At 39.7% G+C, this 22,645-nt stretch overlaps 1 protein-coding gene across 2 annotated transcripts; it reads right to left on the reverse strand.

Annotated features, from left to right (window-relative positions):
- Positions 1–6: 6 nt before the first annotated feature.
- On the reverse strand, positions 7–16,685 carry LOC120517302 (MIF4G domain-containing protein B-like). 2 transcript variants are annotated; one of them, XM_039739511.1, is made up of 6 exons: positions 16,601–16,685; positions 9,154–9,275; positions 8,525–8,634; positions 7,835–7,990; positions 4,939–5,031; positions 7–1,082 (listed from the first exon to the last, which is right to left on the reverse strand). In XM_039739511.1, exons 2-6 carry the CDS (start codon positions 9,233–9,235, stop codon positions 855–857), a joined length of 669 nt encoding a protein of 222 aa, XP_039595445.1. In that variant the 5' UTR covers positions 9,236–9,275; positions 16,601–16,685; the 3' UTR covers positions 7–854. The 2 variants fall into 2 exon arrangements, with proteins under 2 accessions (XP_039595445.1, XP_039595446.1); XM_039739512.1 differs by lacking the exon at positions 7,835–7,990.
- Between the last annotated feature and the right edge of the window lie 5,960 nt (positions 16,686–22,645).

Here is a 22,645-nt window from a genome sequence, read left to right on the forward strand (position 1 = left end):
CTTCAATATAAATCAATGTATTTAATATACAACAAATAACACCCTTTCCAATCAACCTGGAGGGCACCATGTCTCAGTCTATAAAATAAAACAACTATATTTACAGCAGGCTTGTCACACAAGCTCCTTATATAAACAAGTGCCATCAGATGGCAGTATTTTTAAAGCAGTTTAAAGATTGGCAGCAAATTCATTGGAAATTGGAAAAGTGAAAGTATGATCGATTGAATTTTTAGATACAAAACACTGATGCTCATTCACCTTCTTATTAGGTCAAGGTTATACCTACTGGTTTAGGATTAATAGGAATGGAATGTAAAATTGCAAAACTTTTACTTGGATTTTTATTGCTTTTTAGATGGATGTTCCTATTGAGGACCTAACATTTAGTATTTTGTTACAAACCGTGGGAATGTTAAAAGAGAACTGTTTTGGGGATGAATGGCACACTATTGTGAGATGTAGACAGGTTGCAGTGGAAGAGCTTCTTTGAGAATGCAGAACTGTTCTCCCTGAAAATAAGTCAGTTTTAATTTTGGAGCTCCCAGAACAAGCCGACTTCACTGTACCTTTTTTTTTTTTAGCACCAAGAGTGAAATTTGCAGCCCTTTTTGGAAATTAAAAATTGTCTCTACTGAAGAATCCAAATCACTCATGAGGGGAAAAAATCCTTAAACATTTTGCTACAGCAGCAGAAGCAACTGTGTTAGCCATTTGTATACTACAATCTCAAAAGTCAAACCTTAACTTCACTTGTATGCAAGTGATTTTTTTTTTCCCAGAAAAAACGTATGCCACATACAATTTATACCTCCTGATTAGCCCAGCTGCTGTTCACAATTATGAAAATATATTCAGTCTGTTACTTCGCTGTAATAGTATTTCTGTGCAGAATCACTGAGCCGCCAACCACTGGCTCGAAATTCCAGAATCTCCAGTAGAAGCAAACGAGCCAACGAACTCAACTCGTTCTGCAAAAAGAAGCCATCTCGAAGAAGAAAGAAAAGCTCATCCATGCGTTGCACATTCATCTTTTCCAGCTGATCTCCAATGCGATGCAACTGCATGACCAAACAATCCACCTTTAATGAAACATGGCAAGTATTAGAATGGGGGACCACCACAGCCAAATTCAAGATTTAAAGAAAAAGCAGCACCATGTGTGCATCTCCAAGCTAAATCCATCTTTTTAAGCATAAAAAGAACAGAAGAATCTTAGTTTTGCTTGGCTACTAAAATAAGTTTGTTTCTGGCAGACAGGAGATAGGCTGTTTGCTATTTGATGCAAATTACAGTACATTTTTACTGTCTAATTAAGACAACTAGACACAAAGTGTGAGACTGACTCCTAAAAATATCCATCCATTCATTCATTTTCAAACCCACTTATTAAAGTTTCATATATCCATAAAAGGTGCAGTATAAATGTAACTGACTTGTGTAAAATATATTGAAAGCATCTGCTTCTTTGCAGCTCATGATCATTAAGGTTTTAACATTCTACTATAGTTAAGAATGTATAAAATTCTAAGTAGACCCAATTACTCACATTTGCTACTATGGTACGATGAACGGCTCTCATGATTTAAAGAGGAATTACATCTGAAGAGCTTTTCTGGGAAGGTCTAAGGATAAAGTCTGTTCAACCTACTAATGCTTCATAAAGGAGCATGGTTGATCTGATACTTTGTTCATGGAACAACACTGAAGTTACTTTCCAGGAATATCACTTACCTTTAATCAAAAAAGTTTAAAGTTTTACATCTTTTAATAACATGTAAAAAAAGATGGTTTCCTTAAATATGACAGATTTTTTGGTCTAAGCTAAGATTATTTTTCCCATTTTTGTAAAGAATGATGAAAGAGTCTTTTGTAAGAACTGGAGATTTTTTCCATGCACTTCCTGGTTTATGATGTCAGAGGCTGATTTCACAGTTAATTTGGTTGAAGGTGAATGATATTCCAGGAACAACATTAGGTTTTTTGTTGTTCCAGAAACAACACTGATAATATCAAATTCACCTGAGAGACTAGAGGCATCAAGATGCAACATCAAACATTTTGACTGTTAAAAACCATTCACAGATTCAGAATGGAAAGTAAAAACATCTACAGTCGTGGCCAAAAGTTTTGAGAATGACACAAGTAGTGTTTTTCATAAAGTTGCTGCTTCAGTGTTTTTATAATCTTTTTGTCAGATGTTTCTATGGTAACTGAAGTTTAATTACAAGGATTTCATAAGTTTCAAAGGCTTTTATTGAGAATTACATTAAGTTTATGTAGTACTGTGTTAGCCATTACGAATGTAGTGAGAAGTCAAGCAAAATGACACCTTTTACTGGTTAACTAAAAAGATTACAATATGTAAGCTTTTGAGGCAACTCGGGCCCCTTCTTCAGGCGAGATGTAATCAGTTAGCCAATAACAGGTGTCATTTTGCTTGACTTCTCACTACATTAAGTTTATGCAAAGAGTCAATATTTGCAGTGTTGGCCCTTCTTTCTTTATCAAGACCTAGGCAATTCGCCCTGGCATGCTGTTAATCAACCTCAGGGCTAAATCCTCACTGATGGCATCCCATTCTTGCATAATCAATGCTTGATGTTTGCCAGAATTTGTGGGTTTTGTTTGTTCAACCTCCTCTTGAGGACTGATCACAAGTTCTCAATGGGATTAAGGTCTGGGGAGTTTCCTGGCCATGGACCCAAAATTTCAATGTTTTGTTCCCTGAGGAACTTAGTTATCACTTTTGCCTTATGGCCTGGTGCTCCATCATGCTGGAAAAGGCATTGTTGGTTACCAAACTGTTCTTGGATGGTTGGGAGAAGTTGCTCTCGGTGGATATTTTGGTACTATTCTTTATTCATGGCTGTGTTCTTAGGCAAAATTGTGAGTGAGCCCACTCCCTTGGCTGAGAAGCAACCCCACACATGACAGGTCTCAGGAGGCTTTACTGTTGGCATGACACAGGACTGATGGTAGTGCCGCTCACCTTTTCTTTTCCAGACAATCTTTTTTCTGGATACTCCAAACAATCGTAAAGGGGATTCATCAGAGAAAATGACTTTACCCCAGTAGTCCAATCCCTGTACATTTTGCAGAATATCTGCCTGTCCCTGATGCTTTTATCAGAGAGAAGTGGCTTCTTTGCTGCCCTTCTTGACACCAGGCCATCCTCCAAAAGTCTTCGCCCCACTGTGCGTGCAGATGCACTCACACCTGCCTGCTGCCATTCCTGAGCAAGCTCTGCACTGGTGGTGCCCCGAATCAACTTAAGAAGACGATCCTGGTGCTTGTTGGACTTTGAGTGTCCTGAAGCCTGCTTAAGTTCTATTCTAACTCAGGATGACAGAGTGATGTCCAGCCTTGTCCTCATCAACACTCTCACCTGTGTTAACAAGAGGATCACTGAAATGATGTCAGCAGGACCTTTTGTGGCAGGGCTGAAATGCAGTGGAAATGTTTTTTTTTTTTGGATTAAGTTCATTTTCATGGCAAAGAGGGACTTTGAAATTAATTGCAATTCATCTGATTACTCTTCATAACATTCTGCAGTAGATGCAAATTGGTATCACAAAACCTGAGACAGCAAACTTTGTGAAAATGAATATTTGTGTATTCTCAAAAGCTTTGGCCATGACCTCATATCATCAAATCATTTGGCTATAAATGCCAATTTCAGACATAAAAAAAAAAGTTCATCAGAAGAACTCAAAAAGGGCCATTATCTGTGGGCTGATGTGTTTGAATGTCTCATTACAAATAAACGTTAACAGTGCAAAAAAGGTAATATGATCAGATGAGTAATCCTTCACCTTTTGTCACCAAGCAAAATTTGTACATTTGTGGCACATGATGAATTAGATGTAAAGGCCAGAATGTTAGTTTCCCACAGTGAAAGTTTCTGGTGCCTCTTGTTATGGAGTAGGGTAGCACAACTACATTTTCTCAGCAGCCCAAGTAAATGACTGTGAATACAAAGCAGGTCTGAATAATCATACTTAGCATATGGTGAGATATTTCTATTCTTATGGAAAAAGAATCTTCCAAGGCATGAGTGGGCAAACAACAGTCTGATATGCAGGACAATGATTTAAATTATATACTATGTTCATCTCTCATTAGATCATAACCAGGTATGGTATATGAAAGAGTGTGAGGCAGTGATAGCATTTTGCACAACCTTCTTTAAAACTCCAAGTACAGTAATGAAATTAATCATGCTGTATCCTTCCAATACTGCGGCAGACACTTGCAGATACATATATGAAGGAAGTTGTTCTAGTAGATTATGCTAGCTAGTGTTGTCACAATACCAGAATTTTGTTGTCGATACAAATACCAGTCTGATTTTACAATACTGGATGCCTTTCAATACCATTGGAAAAACAGAAATCCCATTCAATGGCTTTTAATTAAAGTACCTCTAGTATTCAAGTGAAAAATACTGTACCTTTTTTCTGGAATATAATAATATATAAGTAATAAAATACTGCCATATCCATAAAGCAGTTACCCAAGTACCATTTAGCTAAAGTAGTATTGGCATTCATAAATATCAAAATGCAATGCAGGGCTTGAACTTTAATATGTGGCTGGGATGGACATTCCCCCCAGTGTAACAAATGGGGGAATTTCAGAGTAGGGTTTATAAAAAAAAAAAAAGATACATCATGAATTACCTGATTTATCTTAGCATGAGCACATTTTACATTTATTCTCTGACGTTTTTTCTGCAGTTTCATGAAAAATGTGTTCTTGTGATATCCCTAATACTGGACAAAAATCAAGGTGCAATGAAGATGTTATTGTGGAACATTTTACAATTTATCTGTTTCCGTATATATATATATATATTTTTTTTTAAAAACAGACCTACTCTAAAGTCATGAACCAAAAGACCCAAGGGAAAAAAATGGCTTCAATTAGAATTTTTACCTCTTCCTCATTATGAAGAGAGTCCGGCTGGCTCAGTCGGAATAGGCAGTCATATACCGGGTTTACCAGGGCCATCATGGGCATGTTGTTTACCTAAAGAGACAGTATCTATCAGAACATATTCTGTATCCTTCAATAAAGGTTTTCTTACATAAAACAAAATTTGTTTGCTAAAAGGAGTGGAACACAGAAATCCTGGCTTGTTCAACAGAGAAAAAACCCACTGACCTACTCTATAGAAGTGCCAGCATCTGTTGCTATGCCTACACTCACTTATTCAATTTCTATATAAATACTTTATTGAGGGGAAGAGAAAAGAGTACAGTGATCCCTCGCTATATCGCACTTCGACTTTCGCAGCTTCACTCCATCGCGGATTTTAAATGTAAGCATATCTAAATATATATCACGGATTTTTCACTGGTTCGCGGATTTCTGCGGACAATTTGTCTTTTAATTTATGGTACATGCTTCCTCAGTTTGCTTGCCCAGTTGATTTCATACAAGGGCCGCAATTGGCGGATGGCTTAGAAGCTACCCAATTAGAGCATGTATTACATATTAAATAAAACTCCTCAATGATATACGATATGCTTACCGCGCGGTGCTTGATTGTTTGCTTTTCTCTGTCTCTCTCACTCTCTCTGCCTGACGGAGGGGGTGTGAGCAGAGGGGCTGTTTCCACAGAGGCTGTTTGCCTAGAGGATACGGACACTCCTCTACAAAATGTCGCTTTATCGCGGTGCTTCGGCATACTTAAAAGCCCAAAAGCACGTATTGATTTTGAGATTGTTTGCTTTTCTCTCTCTCTCTCTCTCTCTCTGACATTCTCTGCTCCTGACACGCATTCTTTGAAGAGGAGGATATGTTTGCATTCTTTTAATTGTGAGAAAGAACTGTCATCTCTGTCTTGTCATGGAGTTTTAACGTTTGACTAAAGGGTGTTATTTCATGTCTAGAGGGCTCTAATAATGTTAACAGTGTGGGAGAGTTTATAAGGGCTTAAATATATAAAAATAACCATACAAACATATGGTTTCTACTTTGCGGATTTTCATCTATCGTGGGGAGTTCTGGAACGCAACCCCCGCAATCGAGGAGGGATTACTGTAATGGGTATTTTGCAAAGGCAAGAAGGTAATAGACAGAAGTTCAACACTTGTTTAAGGTGGTCCCAGAGGGCAAGAAGGCATCGTTTAGATTTCTGTTTGTGTTGTGACAGAGAGATAGATCGAATTTCACCTTTCTTAGGAGGGAAATTTGGCTTTTTACAGAAGCTCAATATGTAAATAAGTACATAAATATTATTAACAAACAAGAAATGATAATAATAAATAAGAAATAAAGATATATAGAGCAGTCACAGAGAGGCATTACAACAATGCATTTCTGTTGGTATAAAGGAACCCCATTAGCTTTACTTGAGGTACTTCTACATATAAATTCTTTGTCTGAAAGTACTCAATAATAGAGAAGAATAAGAAATATGTCTATATCTCCCATCTTAACAAAATAAACTATTTAACAATTAAGAAATCAGATCTGAGTTCAGAACCAAAGTCTTCACAAGACTAACATTTTAGGACAGGAAAAGAAGCAGAAGGCCCAGATATACAACTGCATAAGAAGAGCAGAACATCATATTGTGTAGATTGAGAAACAAATGTCTTGCAGGTCATCATCTGTCTGCTTCCTTAAACATAAGCAAATTATCAGTGCAATTTATAAGTTAGAAAACAAGGTTATGATGGGCAAAGAACACAGATATTGGACGGAGGATGTTTTGGTGACTCCATACTTTTGCCCATTTTAACCTTTTCCTTTTATCTGTCCATTTCAGATGTGACTTTGAAAGTTTCTGTCTAAGGCCAACACCACAGGGTCATCTTTTCCCAGTTGCAGATGGTGCAGATACTTGTCACATATTGAAAGCAGTCGCCAAATTAGCATTTGTGTATCTGGGCCTTCCACTTTTTAAATAGCCTGGACAGATCAGTTTACCCTCTTCTAGTGAACACTGCTGCATGAAATCTCTGACTTTTTCTGGCAATCTGTCACATGAAATAATCGTGATTTTGCAAAACAATAGACTGAAGTGTTTAAGAGAAAGTTGATGAATTTTGGGGAAAAAGCAGTACCTTGTAACCAAAGAAAAGATAACTGACTTGCTTTATTGAACATAATAGCATGTTTTGGCTGTGTTAACACAAAGGTTTCTCTAATAACTAATTAGCATTTAAACATGTTGATTATTGATTAGTGGATGCTGTTAATGGCGCTTTGCAGTTATAGGACACTAAAATTACAAACCAGCGATTTCAAGAATTAATAGCTACTTGCAACTTCACATAAAGTCAGTTTAAAGGTACTTTGGTGAAAAAAAGCATCCATTTCTATCAAAAGGTTTTGAAAATTCGAGCAAAATGACACCTTTTATTGGCTAACTAAAAAGATTACAATATGCAAGCTTTCGAGGCAACTCAAGCCCCTTCTTCAGGCGAGATAATACATGCTGCCTGAAGAAAGGGCCCGAGTTGCCGCAAAAGCTTGTATATTGTAATCTTTTTAGTTAGCCAATAAAAGGTCATTGCTGACTTTCACTACATTCATAATGGCTAACACGGTACAACACCCTAGTACTACAGACATATCAAAGGCTTTAAAATTTTTAGTGATTCCAAACTTTTGACTGCTAGTATACACTCACATGATAGTTTGAACTATAAAACAGGTTATTAAAAGGATTTGGTCTTACAATGGGATTTACAAATCTATAGCCTTAATGTAAATTGGCTATTTCCTAATCACTGACTCAGTGTCCTGATAATTTGCAGGTTGTTACTTTATCAGTTTTCTACCAGCACTGAAGTATGCAATGACCATTAAAAGATTGTACCTTGAGGTAGTCAAAGATATTACAGATGAAGGTGACATAGCAGACCCACTCCTGAACAGAACGGCTCCGGGTTTCCTCCCGTGTCTTATACTCTTGCTGTAGTCGGTTGAGCAGGTTCCGCCGAAACACGTTTGAGCCAGCTTGCCTGCCCTCTGCCTGCCCAAGGATTGTGACAGAAGTTTCAGGCATTTTGTTGAGATTCTCATACAACTACAGACAATGTCTTCTAGTACTTGGAGCACTGAGACCCCACCAATTACTTGTATATGTAATTACACACACTTCAGTGAGGAACTAAAAACTATTGGTTGTTTAAACAATAAGCAAACTAGAATGTAACCACAAAAAGACCATCCAGTCAGTGCTTTGGAAAAAAAATTGCAAACATAACCTTCCTCTTGCCATCCACCGTTTGTGCTTTCACTTTTTGAGGGGAGCTTAAGCCTGTCTTGAAAGCGTTGTATACAAACCAGGAACTAACCCTAAATAGAACCTCACACTGTAAGTCATACACAAACACACAGTTCTGGCCAATTTGCCTAATACGTAACTTTGCCTAATTTGGATATGAGAGGAAACCAAAATACCCACCTAGACAGCTGACAGTTCAGGGAGCAATATATAGCAAATATACCTTATATAGCAAATTCCATGCTGTTTGGAAAATTACCACATCACAGGCAAGATTACCTGAACAATGGTAAAGCATATCCTACCGGCTTCCTTGCTGAAGACCTGATCTTTAAGAGACTGGTCGACAATCAAATTGGCCACTTTCTCAAGATCTACCGAGGACGGATCTGTGAAGGCAAGTCGCAAAATTAATCTTCTATTTTCCACAATGAATTATGTGATTTAAACTGCATTTCTGTTAAATTTACACAGTAACCAGTAGGATTATGCCTACTTTTTTAAGCAAGGTATTATGAATGATCAATTTCTCATAACCAGAAAACTCCAATAATTTTGATACTTTTTTTGAACATAGCACTTGTGATTATCATGGATTCTTGTATTCACAAAACAGCAAGCTTCAGCAACTGCTCTTATAACAGAACAATTTAATGACATACAGATGACTAATTCCAACAGTGTAAGTTCAGAGATAATGTCCAATCATTTTTCATATATCTTATAAATATAAAAAAAAAATAAAACTGTTAGTGTTTAAAAAAATAAACAGACATCAAAATGTCATTAGTGAAGAAAAAAAAACTCTCAAGGTTAAATATGACCATCTCTTTCCTCTAATTACTTTTTCAACTTAACTTTATGAAAGACTTCATGGGGAATAGAATGTATTCCCTTGTGAGACTAACCTTTTAAAGCAGTTTTCAGGAGCTGCTGTGTTTTAGCATCAAAAGACTGAATCTTGTACTCCTCTTTTGTGGCGTTCTCCATGGTTTATCAGCAAGGTGTGGGATGCTCAGACAGACAGATCCTGAAAAAAAAAAAAAAGAGAAAACAATGACTCAGCAGAGACAGGGAAACTATCCATACGGCCTGTAAGTTAAGCCAAATGATTGTAGTGGCACTGAGCAACAAAATGATGTTATACTGAACAAAGAAAAGAACACAATATACAATGAACAACACAAACACAAACTTTAGTCGTTCTTCTTCAGAAAATGTACATGCTGACCCTTTATCTAAATGCACCCCTGCAGGAATTACCCTAACATCCTATGCTCTCTGACCAAATGGTGCATAAGCAAAAGTTCACTACTTGAGAAAACTTTACTTTTGTCATCTTCCAGTATAGTCACTCGGCTGCTCCAACTAATCTACCCACAAAGTACACAATTCACTTAACTGAAAGAAAACTTGGTGGCGCATAGTATCACCACAGATTTGTTACTTTTGTATTACAGTTTCTGTTCTCAGAAAAGTAATGCATGAGAAGAAAAGGTAAAACAAGCTTTCTGTAATGTAATGTGTGTTTTAAATTAAATACATTTGGATGTGTGTACAGTAACTTCAGCAAGCAAATAGGAAATTTGCTGTATAAATCAAATATTTAATATAAAAATGCCAAGCTATTCGTTTTTTCCTTAGAGTCAAGTGTTTCTGATAAAGCACAGTTAATCATACAGTTAGTGGAAATTACATTCGGCAGCACTCACTGGAACGGCTGGCATCTCACAAAAACCACACACTGATGCAGCTCCTGTCATCAGATGGGAGGAAACATGAAGAGTCATCAGTTAGGATGGCCTTAACAGAAGCACACAGGCCTATTGCCTTTTACAAAGGGATTACTAAAGATTAAATTTAAGCATAGGGTGGCCTGGTTGACGCCACCAGGATAAACAATTTCTGTTTGGAATCCAATGCATGGGTAGTTATTTAAGAGGAGTGTAAGGCATGCAGAAAGGTTGCAGGAGGAGTTTTGAAAAGTATTTTTTGAAATAGCCTTTAATGGAACTCAAACAATATTTTTTATTATAAAATCAATATGGTGATACTACACAAGCAGGATCCCAGCTGCTTAAGTCACTCGAGACAGCTATGGTAACTCCAGAAGAAGGAAATTTAGTACAGGCATAGACGGATTTCTGCACGGGGCCTCGCAGGCCACAGAGGCCACAAAATTAATCAAGGTTAAAATAAAAAATAATAACTGTTCTTTGTTTTTCTCAAAGAAATACTCCTGCAAAAGCCTGACCAATGAATTCCTCTTTCACCCGTTTCCTGTTATTCCCAAGACAGCTAGTCCATCGTTGGTCGCATGCACACCGTCATTCCCTAGATTACATGTTTCTGGTGACCTGCAGGCAATGACGGAGGGCGGCTGCTGGCCAGCACTTGTGATAACAGAAAAGCTAATTACAGGCTGTCGGAGCAGAAAGTGTATGAGGAAGAAAGTAATTAGTCACAGTGACAGCTTTCTACTCTATATTGCCAAAAGTATTGGGACACCCCTCCAAATCATTGAATTCAGGTGTTCCAATCACTTCCATGGCCATAGGTGTATAACATCAAGCACCTCGGCATGCAGACTGCATCTACAAACATGTGTGACAGAATGGGTCGCTCTCAGGAGCTCAGTGAATTAAAGTGTGGTACCGTGACAGGATGCCACCTATACAATAAATCCATTCGTGAAATGTTCTCGCTACTAAATATTCCACGGTCAACAGTAAGTGGTATTACAACAAAGTGGAAGCAATTGGGAACAAGAGCATCTCAGCCACAAAGTGCTAGGCCACGTAAAATCACAGAGTGGGGACAACGCATGCTGAGGTGCACAGTGTGCAGAAATCGCCAACTTTCTGCAGAGTCAATAGCTACAGTCCTCCAAAAGCTCAAGAACAGTGCATAGAGAGAGAGCTTCATGGAATGGGTTTCCATGGCCAAGCAGCTGCACCCAAGCCTTACATCACTAAGTGCAATGCAAAGCGTCAGATGCAGTGGTGTAAAGCACAACGGCACTGGACTCTAGAGCAGTGCAGACGTGTCCACTGGAATGACAAATCATGCAATTTGATGGACGTGTCTGCCCAGTAGAGCGGTACTCGTCTGACTGCACTGTGCCAAGTGTAAAGTTTGGTGGAGGGGGGGATTATGGGGTGGGGTTGTTTTTGGCCCCTTAGTTCCACTAAAAGGGACTCTTAATGCTTCAGCATACAAAGCCATTTTGGACAATTTTATGCTCCCAACTTTGCGGGAACAGTTTGTGGATGGCCCCTTCCTGTTCCAACATGGCTACTCACTGGTGCACAAAGCAAGGTCTATAAAGAAATGGATGAGTGAGTTTGGTGTGGAGAAACTTGACTGGCCTGCACAAAGCCCTGACCTCAACCTGATAACAACACCTTTGGGATGAATTAGAGCGGAGACTATAAGCGAGACAGGCCTTCTCATCCAACATGGTCAAAATTTCCCATAAACACACTCCTACACCTTGTGGAAAGCCTTCCCAGAAGAGTTGAAGCTGTTATAGCTGCAAAGGGTGAGCCAACTCCTTATTATAGCTTAAGTATTAAGAATGGGATGTCATTAAAGTTCATGTGTGTGTAAAGGCAGGCATCCCAATACTTTTGGCCATATAGTGCATGTTCTAGTGACAGAGAAGCAAACAAAGGTAATGATTTTGTATAAACAGTAAACTATGATGCCACTTCTGAATGTGTGCGGTGTAACAAGAGCTTTGGGCAACTTTCAAAGCTGTCGTTCATGGACCTCCATGGAGCTGAGCACAATTATTATGTACAGATTACTCTTTGGAGAATTTTAGTCAGGCAGTAAGTGACAGCATGTTCGATGCAAGTTTGAATGAGATGAACTGACATTCACAGCAACTCATCCAGCACCACACACAGAAATCAAATTACAGGGTGCACGTGTAGTCCAATGCCAATTATGAAGAGTTGTAGGCTCTTTCTGAGCTCACTGTGTATAATAATTCAAAAATTCGAGTCTAAAATATACTGATCAACAAAACTTTTACATGATACGCTTTAAGGAGCATCCTGGATATGTACAGTGATTAAAAAATGTTTTAGTTAACCTTTCAGGTGTTTGCCATTTTGACAACAACAATTACCTGTCACTTTGCACAATAGTGAGAAATCCTTTATGAAAATAAAATCATTCTCTACACTTTACACACTTGAGAAAAATGCTTGAAGGTTTGAAAAGGTCGGTTGACAATGAAGTGACACACAGCCGGACCTCCTACAATGATTGCGTCAGCCTTGTCTGTATAAAACTACAAATAGTTTACTGGTGTAGCTGGACAAAACTGCCCAGAGTCTGCAAAATACCAGAAAACTAAACCGGCTAATGTGCATTTTTTTTCTACACTTTTTATCTTTGTTTTCATTTTTCCTTAGTTTTACCTTAACAGATGAAAATTCCCAATATTTGGGTGTTTGGCCGGGAGCAGTCGGTGAAAATAACTTGTGCCAGAATAATGTTCGTAAACATTTTTCTTTCAAAATAAGATCATACTTTCTTTGTTTTTAATGTCTGACATGCCAAACGTATCATTCTATCATGACTCGATCCCCATTCCTCATTGTGGTTTTTACTGCTCTCAAAAAGCCTATTTATTGCATACTCTTGCTTCGCTTGCTCTTCTTATGTCGCGTCTATTCAAGTTTAGATGACTAAGACTTTAAGCCAGGGGTCTCCAACCCCAGTCCTGGAGAGCTACTGTGTCTGCAAGTTTTCATCCTAACTCTTTTCTTAATTAGTGACCAGTTTTTCTGCTAATGAACTATTTCTCTTTATTTTAATTGACTTTTCTTGAGACTCCGATTGCTGAATTGATTCTTTTTTCCTTAAATGGCACTTAAACATAAATTTGATGTGAAGAGAGCCAACAGATTACCAACTAAGTTGGGGCCTCAAACTCCAACCAACTTCACTTCATTCAGTTCCTTAATTTGAAGCCAATTCCCGTTGCTAATTAAACCCATTATTTAATTCCATGGCACACATTTCCAAAACTGCTAATTTTCATTTTTAAGAGCGCTGTCAAAATATTTTGTGGACCTGAGCAGATGAACATTACTGAGGTGTGGTGTAGCAGGTCCACAGCTCACGTCAAAAAGGCCACTTTTTAAAATAAATAATCGCCGCACTCGTGGTGTGGCCGGAGCGGTTCCCAAGTGAATTTGTGATGCGAGCGGTCCTTGCCTAAGTGCACAGGTGAGGAGTCGTCTGCATCCATAATTGATGCCGGGAGCTGCCAATTGCCACACCTGATCTGAGTCCCCAGATCATATAATAGAAGCGTGAGGAGGCAAGAAGAGAGAAAAAAATGGACAAAGGTTGAGAAGGTAGGAAGTAGGGAGGAGACAGCCGGTGCGTGAGTGAAGGTGCTCATAGTTGAGAACACCTGCAGCTGAATGGTGAGCCTGGGTGTTTGGCCGGGAGCAGTCGGTAGTGGCGCTCCCGCTGAGCATTATTGAGGTAGTGACCGGAAGGAGGACGGCTCACCGCATAAGGCCAGGAAGGCAGCAGGAGTCAGGATTTGGGATGTGAAAGACCCAGCATGGGTTCCCCAGCGACCAGGGTGCTCAAGTCATGGTCAGGTGAAGCTCAAGGCGAACAGACCAGCGGTAGAAGGCAGTAAGAAGTTCTGCAGGTAGGGTGGCCCCCCAGTGCACAGCCTGGATGGGAGAAGCAGGGGAGTAACCAGTAGAAAGGCACTGGGATTTGTTTTAAAAAAAGACTGCTTCCAGCCATTGTTTTAACCTCTTTTTAAAGGATTTATGTATTGCTTTTAACCTCCACAATTCACTGCTTTTTATGGATTATTTAAGGAACTGTGATGCACTGCACTTTATTTGGACACTTTGTTTTGAGTTTTGTTGCTTTAATAAAAGCACTTGGCACTTTTTGCACCACCCGCTTGCTTCATTGTTTGTACCTCATTGTCCAGCTCATTGGTGACATTACTGACAATGTCGGGTTCAGAGCTCCCAGAAGCAAGATGGGAGCATGGAGCAGATCCTGCATCGTCGCACGAGGCCTTCACCTTTCTTTATTTTCAGTTATTGTGTGATGGACGCAGGTTGTTGTTTATGTGTTGGTACATTTTGTGTCTTAATATTGTTTGGTTGCTAATTAAGGACAAATGAAATAATTAAGGGCCCTGACTCTTAAGTTGTGCACCAATTAAGGCAAAGAGTTAATTAGCAGCAAAATCTGGTCACGAATTAAGAAAAGGGTTAGTGAAAACCTGCAGCCACAGTAGCTCTCCAGGACTGGAGTTGGAGACCCCTGCTTCAAGCTCTCTCTCACACTTTGGTTTTTGCTGCTCTCCATTCACCTACTGCATACTCTTACACTACTTGCTGTTCTTACTATTATATTTAAAGGAGACTTCTAAGCCTTGACATTACATATTAGTTCTGCTTTAGTTTTCCATCAGAAAACCTATATGGGGACCAAATAGTGTTTCAATTCCTTTGCCCCTTCCCTCCTAAATCCACCCCTGAGAGGAGTGTACTATTAGTGAGACAGGCGTTTTTAGAAGTAAGGCTGTTATACTCACTAATGATGCCAGAAAGTAGCGAAAGGTTGTATTTTGATTCGCACATGCAAGTAAAATTTTCACTGTACTCCGAATATGTGACAATACTGACATGATGGACCTATGTCACTTTTTGAGGTTTTGGCGCCTGTGCACAATCTACAATACAGACGAGCTGAAGTCCCCTATCAAAGCATCCTGGGCTTCCATAACACCTCAGCAGTGCCACAGGCTGATCGCCTCCATGCCACACCACATTGATGCAGTAATTTATGCAAAAGGAGCCCCGACCAAATACTGAGTGTGTACGTGTTTAAAAATGTTTTTTTTTTCCCCTATTGGTCTTATGTAATATTCTAATTTTCTGAGATATTGAATTTTGGGTTTTCATTTGCTATAAGCCATAATCAGCAAAATGAAAAGAAATAAACGTTTGAAATATCACTCTGTGTGTAATGAATCGACATAGGAGTGTCACTTTTTGAATTGAAGTACTGAAATAAATTAACTTTTCGATATTATAAATTTATTAAGATGCACCTGTATTCCAACACAACGTGCTGAAACCAGAGGTATCTGGCAAAAGACTGGCATCAAACCCCTGAAAGGGACCCTGTAACAGGGTACATTCACAAACACATGCATATGCAATTTCAGAGCGGGCATATTTGGAAGTTGCCAAGGCAACGCTAACGGACAAGGTGATCTTCTAAAAACTCGGCCCACACGGCGGAACGACTGAATCACAACCAAGGCTCTGGAGTCATGATTTTAAAGTTGTAACCACTTTATCTCCAGACTCCCATCTATTTATTTATTTATTTATGACCCCGTCTAATTCAACTGTACAAATGAGGAAAGTGCCGACTATGTGAAGCACTTGGCACAATTAGGTGGCAAACTCAAGATGAGTGCACACTCCCGCACAACGTTAGATATGTTTAAGTACACACTTTAGGACTTTATTGAAGAACTCACAATGCTGGGACTGGCCGTCTCATTCAAAAATGCCTAATGAAAGGTGCAGAATCTACCTGTTGCCAAACCTGCTTATCTAGGTCATGGCCGATGGGCGTTCGCCGGGTGCAATAGACATACGAAACTTGAATGAAGTGCCACTCAAACGTACAGGGACCTTTCAATGTCACCAATTAACTGAAGACACTGGTATTTTCTATTCTGTGGTGAGGTGCAGGCTTCCCAACCTAACCTGACCTGCTGCTCTTCGGGACCGGAGTTGAAACAACAAACGATGGCTTGTGAATGTAACGCTCCAAGTAAAACTGGGTGACACAAACTCAGCGTCACAACACCTGGATGTCGGTTCAGGTCACACTTAGATGCTACCGGTGAACAGACCGAAGGCTTTACTAGTCTGTTAATCGAGTACAAACACAGGCGCCTATCCTTCGAATGGTCAGTCGGCGCTGAGCTGCTGTGATAGGCGAACAATCGTTCATATGTCGAATAAAAGTGTGACTTGTAAATGTTACAAAGATAAAGGAAAAAGAAAAAGTGCGCGGTGCTGAAATAAAAATTGAGTTTATTACCAGTTTATCTGTCTATCTCATTAAAGGCTGCTTGGCTGTAAATAACTCGAGGCAATACAACTTTTTCTCTAATGTACATTAAGAACAATAATTTGCAGTCTCGTTTTTCTAGTGTGCCCTGGATTATTATGCATTCTCAACAGGTGTAGACCTTTAGGTTCACTCGGTACCGGAATAAAATCTCCTAAAAGTAGTTACTAAACACGCGAGGAGAAAAACAAACAAACTTACCAAAGAAAATGCACGCCGCCAAGCTCTCGACGTCCACTACTACGCCCACCCCCCTGAAGCTTCCGCACCGCCTCCCTACGTCATATCCTGTCCAGTGCCATTTTTCGAGCGACATCTACAGGGCCGGGAGTGCTGGTTTTGTTTCGAGCTCGACCACAGCTATATGCTTTATATTAGTCGTTGCTCGGAGTTTTTATCTTTGTACTTTAGACTCCATACTAACTAATGATTAATGTTTCTAATGTATGCAGTACGGTAGCATTGTTAAGTGTTTTACACTCCAGAAGCATATATGTCCTCTTCATTTTATGTGTATAGCGGACTCGGTGGGAATGACACGGATCACGCTGACCCAGGCGACTGCATTTTGATAACCTGCGTAAAATGTAATGTATTCAGCAGCTGTTTGTGTCGGATCAAATGGGCATAACGTTTAATATCTACCCTAATTCTTGTAGCAGTTAAGATAAAATATCGGATTGCAAGAAATGAGTCAAACACAGGTAAATAGGGATATGGAGCTGGCCTCGGGTCTGACCAGGTCATTTAACTCTTTTCAAAAACTTAAGATAGGCTCACTGCTTCACCAATGCAAAGTACAATCTGTAAAGTGGTGAATACTAGATTTGCTGCCGCCTAGTGGTGGCATCTTCGGACATCCTGTGGAAGCAATCATCAAGCTACACCGGCACGAAGTGACAGTATTGTGGAGGTACACAATACCAGCTCACCTGGTATCACAGTATGCCAAGACTGCGATTATGAATCTCAGGTGGCTACTACTGAGGGTCAGTGGGGATCTGTTAGGAGGACTACGACTTGACAGGAAACACTCATTGGGCTCAAGGAGTCTAATGGCAAATGACTGACATTCCTAAATCCCTTTTATGAGGTATGTTGATTAATCCAGGCATAAGTGTATGCTGAAGGGGTCATGGCATAAATTGGTATTCCCATTATGCGATTGGTAAAGCAGGCCAGCTCAAATATGACCCTTCAGATTTGGGCTGCAGCGACATTGGATTTTGTTAGGTACAGGTAGATTCCCTTGATGTTATAGTGAAATACAGTGCATATATACGTGTGTACAGTGCATCCAGAAAGTATTCACAGCGCATCACTTTTTCCGCATTTTGTTATGTTACAGCCTTATTCCAAAATGGATTAAATTAATTTTTTTCCTCATAATTCTACACACAACACCCCATAATGACGTGAAAAAAGTTTACTTGAGGTTTTTGCAAATTTATTAAAAATAAAAAAATTGAGAAAGCACATGTACATAAGTGCTCACAGCCTTTGCCATGAAGCTCAAAACTGAGCTCAGGTGCATCCTGTTTCCCCTGATCATCCTTGAGATGTTTAATTGGAGTCCACCTGTGATAAATTCAGCTGATTGGACATGATTTGGAAAGGCACACACCTGACTATAGAAGGTCCCACAGTTGACAATTCATGTCAGAGCACAAACCAAGCATGAAGTCAAAGGAATTGTCTGTAGACCTCCGAGACAGGATTGTCTCGAGGCACAAATCTGGGGAAGGTTACAGAAAAATGTCTGCTGCTTTGAAGGTCCCAATGAGCACAGTGGCCTCCATCATCCGTAAGTGGAAAAAGTTCTAAACCACCAGGACTCTTCCTAGAGCTGGCCGGCCATCTAAACTGAGCGATCGGGGGAGAAGGGCCTTAGTCAGAGAGATGACCAAGAACCCGATGGTCACTCTGTCAGAGCTCCAGAGGTCCTTTGTGGAGAGCGGAGAACCTTACAGAAGGACAACCATCTCTGCAGCAATCCACCAATCAGACCTGCATAGTACAGTGGCCAGACAGAAGCCACTTCTTAGTAAAAGGCACATGGCAGCCCGCCTGGAGTTTGCCAAAAGGCACCTGAAGGACTCTCAGACCATGAGAAACAAAATTCTCTGGTCTGATGAGACAAAGATTGAACTCTTTGGTGTGAATGCCAGGCATCACATTTGGAGGAAACCAGGCACCGCTCATCACCAGGCCAATACCATCCCTACAGTGAAGCATGGTGATGGCAGCATCATGCTGTGGGGATGTTTTTCAGCGGCAGGAACTGGGAGACTAGTCAGGACAAAGGGAAAGATGACTGCAGCAATGTACAGAGACATCCTGGATGAAAACCTGCTCCAGAGCGCTCTTGACCTCAGACTGGGGCGACGGTTCATCTTTCAGCAGGACAACGACCCTAAGCACACAGCCAAGATATCAAAGGAGTGGCTTCAGGACAACTCTGTGAATGCCCTTGAGTGGCCCAGCCAAAGCCCAGACTTGAATCAGACTGAACATCTCTGGAGAGATCTTAAAATGGCTGTGCACCGACACTTCCCATCCAACCTGATGGAGCTTGAGAGGTGCTGCAAAGAGGAATGGGCGAAACTGGCCAAGGATAGGTGTGCCAAGCTTGTGGCATCATATTCAAAAAGACTTGAGGCTGTAATTGCTGCCAAAGGTGCATCGACAAAGTATTGAGCAAAGGCTGTGAATACTTATGTACATGTGATTTCTCAGTTTTTTAATAAATTTGCAAAAATCTCAAGTAAACTTTTTTCACATTGTCATTATGGGGTGTTGTGTGTGGAATTCTGAGGAGAAAAATGAATTTAATCCATTTTAGAATAAGGCTGTAACATAACAAAATGTGTAAAAAGTGATGCGCTGTGATTACTTTCCGGATGCACTGTATATGTGATAATATACATAAACCACGTCACCACTGCAGATTAAAAAATGTGGTTTAAGAACAAGGAAAAACAAACAGCACTACTTTACAGAGGCAATGCATGCTGCGACTATGAACAACATTTTGGGGTTTGGATGAGTAAGTCATTTGAAAGGTGTCCAACCAAACTCTTTCATGTTGTACATCTCCTCTGTCATCAAATTTCTCTGATCATATGTAGCTTGTGGTCTTTGTTAAAAATATAGCTTCTTGCAAACTTTCTCTTGGGGCATTTCACTCTATGTGGTCTACAGCCTTTAAAACTACATGCCACGGCTGGATTCTTTGACTCGCCAACATAGCCCTATAAATTCACTAATGGATGCAAATTTACCATAAAATGCAGACTACTTGCCTCAATGACCTGGCATTTGGATCTCTAATTTTCTCCAGCACATACAAGGAAAAATTAATAGCATATTATGGAATTATTTGGAAAAAAAATTAAAAAGCTAGAATTAAACAAGCTGGGGCCAGCTTTGGAATCTTACTTGCCGGCAGCCTAACCTTTGAATCATACATTTTCTGCTTCAATCAAAACTGGATTTTATCATCTGTGAAACATCACCATTCTGCATCTAGCTCATTCGTGGTGATAAAAATTGGCCCAAACTCTGGTTACCATGAGCTCAGAATAACACTATGAGGGTGGTGACTTGATTCCAACAGGCTGTAACTAAGCTACTTCATCTACATCAACACTGCCTTCTGTCCAATAATGAAACATCTTAAAAACTGCCACTGACTTAATAAAGCTGTTTTTTTTTTCCCCAATTTCAGTCCTTTCAAATACTCATCTACCTTGCTTTAACCGCACAAACCTGTTATTTATAGTAAGAAGGCCACTGCCGTAAACCCTCTACACAACTATTGGCAAATGCAGATTCAATTCTGTGATTCCTGCACTCTTACTTTGGCCTATTTCTGAAATTCTGTCTGTCTTGTCATTCAGTTCAGACTGAGACTTACCCGCTGTATGTTTTCTGCATTTTTAATTGCAATGCATTTATTTACAAGCTAGTGGTATAATCTTATCATACATTCATATTGTTAGCTGTGAAAGTTCTACCAAAAATGTACCTGTCCTGAAATTTCTTTGCTGTTCTGATTTGGCAGGTAAGGTTCATAGCTCCTGATGGTATTTGTCAATGCTGAATTTTCTTACTAATTAGTTTGTATATTTCATTCCATTACATTATCTTTTTTTGCTTGGGAAAAGGGCCTTGTGATGATGGCTGTTCAAAATTGTATATAAATTAATGATGATACCCCCAAATCACACAAAAAACCCTTATATAATCTCTGGCTCTTAATAATAATAAACATTTAATTGATGTAGCTTTTATTGTTTGGAAACTGTGTTGTTCTGTATGTACTACTATGCTGGGAGGCACTGTAAATTGATAGCATTTTTGATGCTTACCTTTTAGTTTTGAATACTTACCAATCACATTTTTAAATGTTGGTAAAATATGATCAGATCTTCATATAAAACATAAAAATAAAGAAACCCAGTCTAATTAAACAAAGTATATAAACATGTACATTGTTGTATTTGTTCTGAACATACTGGTTTAATATTCTGTATTAAAGAATGGAAAGCATGTATGGAGCCTTCTTTAGCAGCAGTAAACACAACAAAGCAAAGTTATGCAACTGCTAATCAGACCGGTACAACATTTAGGAGGCATTTTGTCAAATTCTTCTTTCAGTTAACTTTAGTGTCTTGCATCAGTCCATTGAACAACTTTCTTTAGGTCATAGCACAGCATTTCAAAATGTCTGTGATCAGGACTCTTTCTTGGCCATTCTACAATTCTGGTTTTCTTTGGTTTTAGGAAACACTTAGATTGCTTAAACTTTGGAGTTTTGTTATGCTTCATGACCCAAGTTCGTTTGAGCTTCAGATGACATAGTAGGCCCAGATATTCTCCAGAAGCATTCCTGATACAGCTTGGAATTAATTGTTCCTTCAGTTATTTCAAGTTCTGAGGCAGCAAAGCACAAAACGCTGCTCCATATGCCATGCTGGGATGAGATTTTCCTGTTGTTATGCAAGGTTTTATTTACTTTTTATAACACAATCTCAGCATTAGTCCCATCAGAAGAATACTGTATACTGATCCAGTAATACTGTAGAATATTCAGGTAGTCTTCAGCAAATTTCAGACTAGAAGCATTTATTTTTTTTGGAAAGCAGTACCTTACGACACGGTACCCATGAATGATCGCTACTCTTATGTACAGTATGTTACTGTACAGTCATTGGCACAGACAGCATGAAGCTAACATGATTCTTAGCTATCACTCAATGGTTCTTTGCCACCTCCTTGAGGACTTAACATAGCACACTCCTGCAATGAACCACTATAACTGTAAGGATTCTTTCCCTCACTGATGTCTGTGTGCTAACTTATAATGGTCTATCTTTATAGAACTACTTTAGCAAACCTTACATCTCTTTCAACTCCTTGTTGAAGTTTATCTGAATTATAAATACACCATGTTGCACTTGAACAGACCTTTTGCGAAGAGGAAAAAACTTTAAAATAAATTAAAAAACAGGTCAAGGCTTCTCAGACCCACACATTAATGTTATCTTACTGACTGGGACATCTGAATTCAAGGCTGGAAAGCATTTGAACCTCTAGAAAAGAGAAGAATTGATCCTGAATATTTAAAAATACTAGGGGGCTCTGCCCTCTGCTCGCTTCGTTTTCCCACCCCCGGGTTTGGTTTACCGTATCTACAATTTAAAGAGATTGTTACATATGCATTATTTTCACTTTTACTTTAAAACCTTTGTAAAAACAATACTGTACTTGTCCTTTATTTCCGGCCCCAGGCGTGGTTAAATCTTTCTCGCAGGATGTATAACGCTGCTCGCATTGTGAAGGGGGGTGGCTGAACGCACGGTAAGGAGATGCTATCGGATCCTCTGCTGTCTTTCTGCTGCTGGCGAGCTGCGTGTTCTGTTTGCTGCGCTACGCGTCAATCATTTAAAAGCTTGTACAGCAGCTGTCCTTTTGCCACTTCGTGTCTCTGACGCTTGCATTGTGAAGGGGATGGAGGCTGAACGCATGCTAAGGAGAAGTGGTTGGATTGTCTGGTGGCTTGTTGCTCCTGCTGGTGGCGAGCTGCGTCTTTTGCTTGTCACGCTGCGCGTCGATCATTTCAAAGCCTGTACAGCAGCTGTCCTTTTGCCACTTCGTGTCTCTGGTGCTCGTGTTTTCAAGCGGGGTTGGGGGGGAAAGGGCTGAACGCATGCTAAGGAGAAGCAGTCAGATCATCTGCTGGCT

This window comes from Polypterus senegalus, chromosome 17 (assembly GCF_016835505.1).
Source record: "Polypterus senegalus isolate Bchr_013 chromosome 17, ASM1683550v1, whole genome shotgun sequence".
Lineage (NCBI taxonomy): Eukaryota > Metazoa > Chordata > Cladistia > Polypteriformes > Polypteridae > Polypterus > Polypterus senegalus.

Coding starts and splice junctions, on each gene's coding strand:
- LOC120517302 (XM_039739511.1), bottom strand. CDS start 9,235: ATGGAGAACGCCACAAAAGAGGAGTACAAGATTCAGTCTTTTGATGCT. Junction 8,635..9,153: donor CCTGAAAACTGCTTTAAAAG/GTTAGTCTCACA, acceptor TTGCCTTCACAG/ATCCGTCCTCGGTAGATCTT. Junction 7,991..8,524: donor TATGCTTTACCATTGTTCAG/GTAATCTTGCCT, acceptor ATCCTTGGGCAG/GCAGAGGGCAGGCAAGCTGG.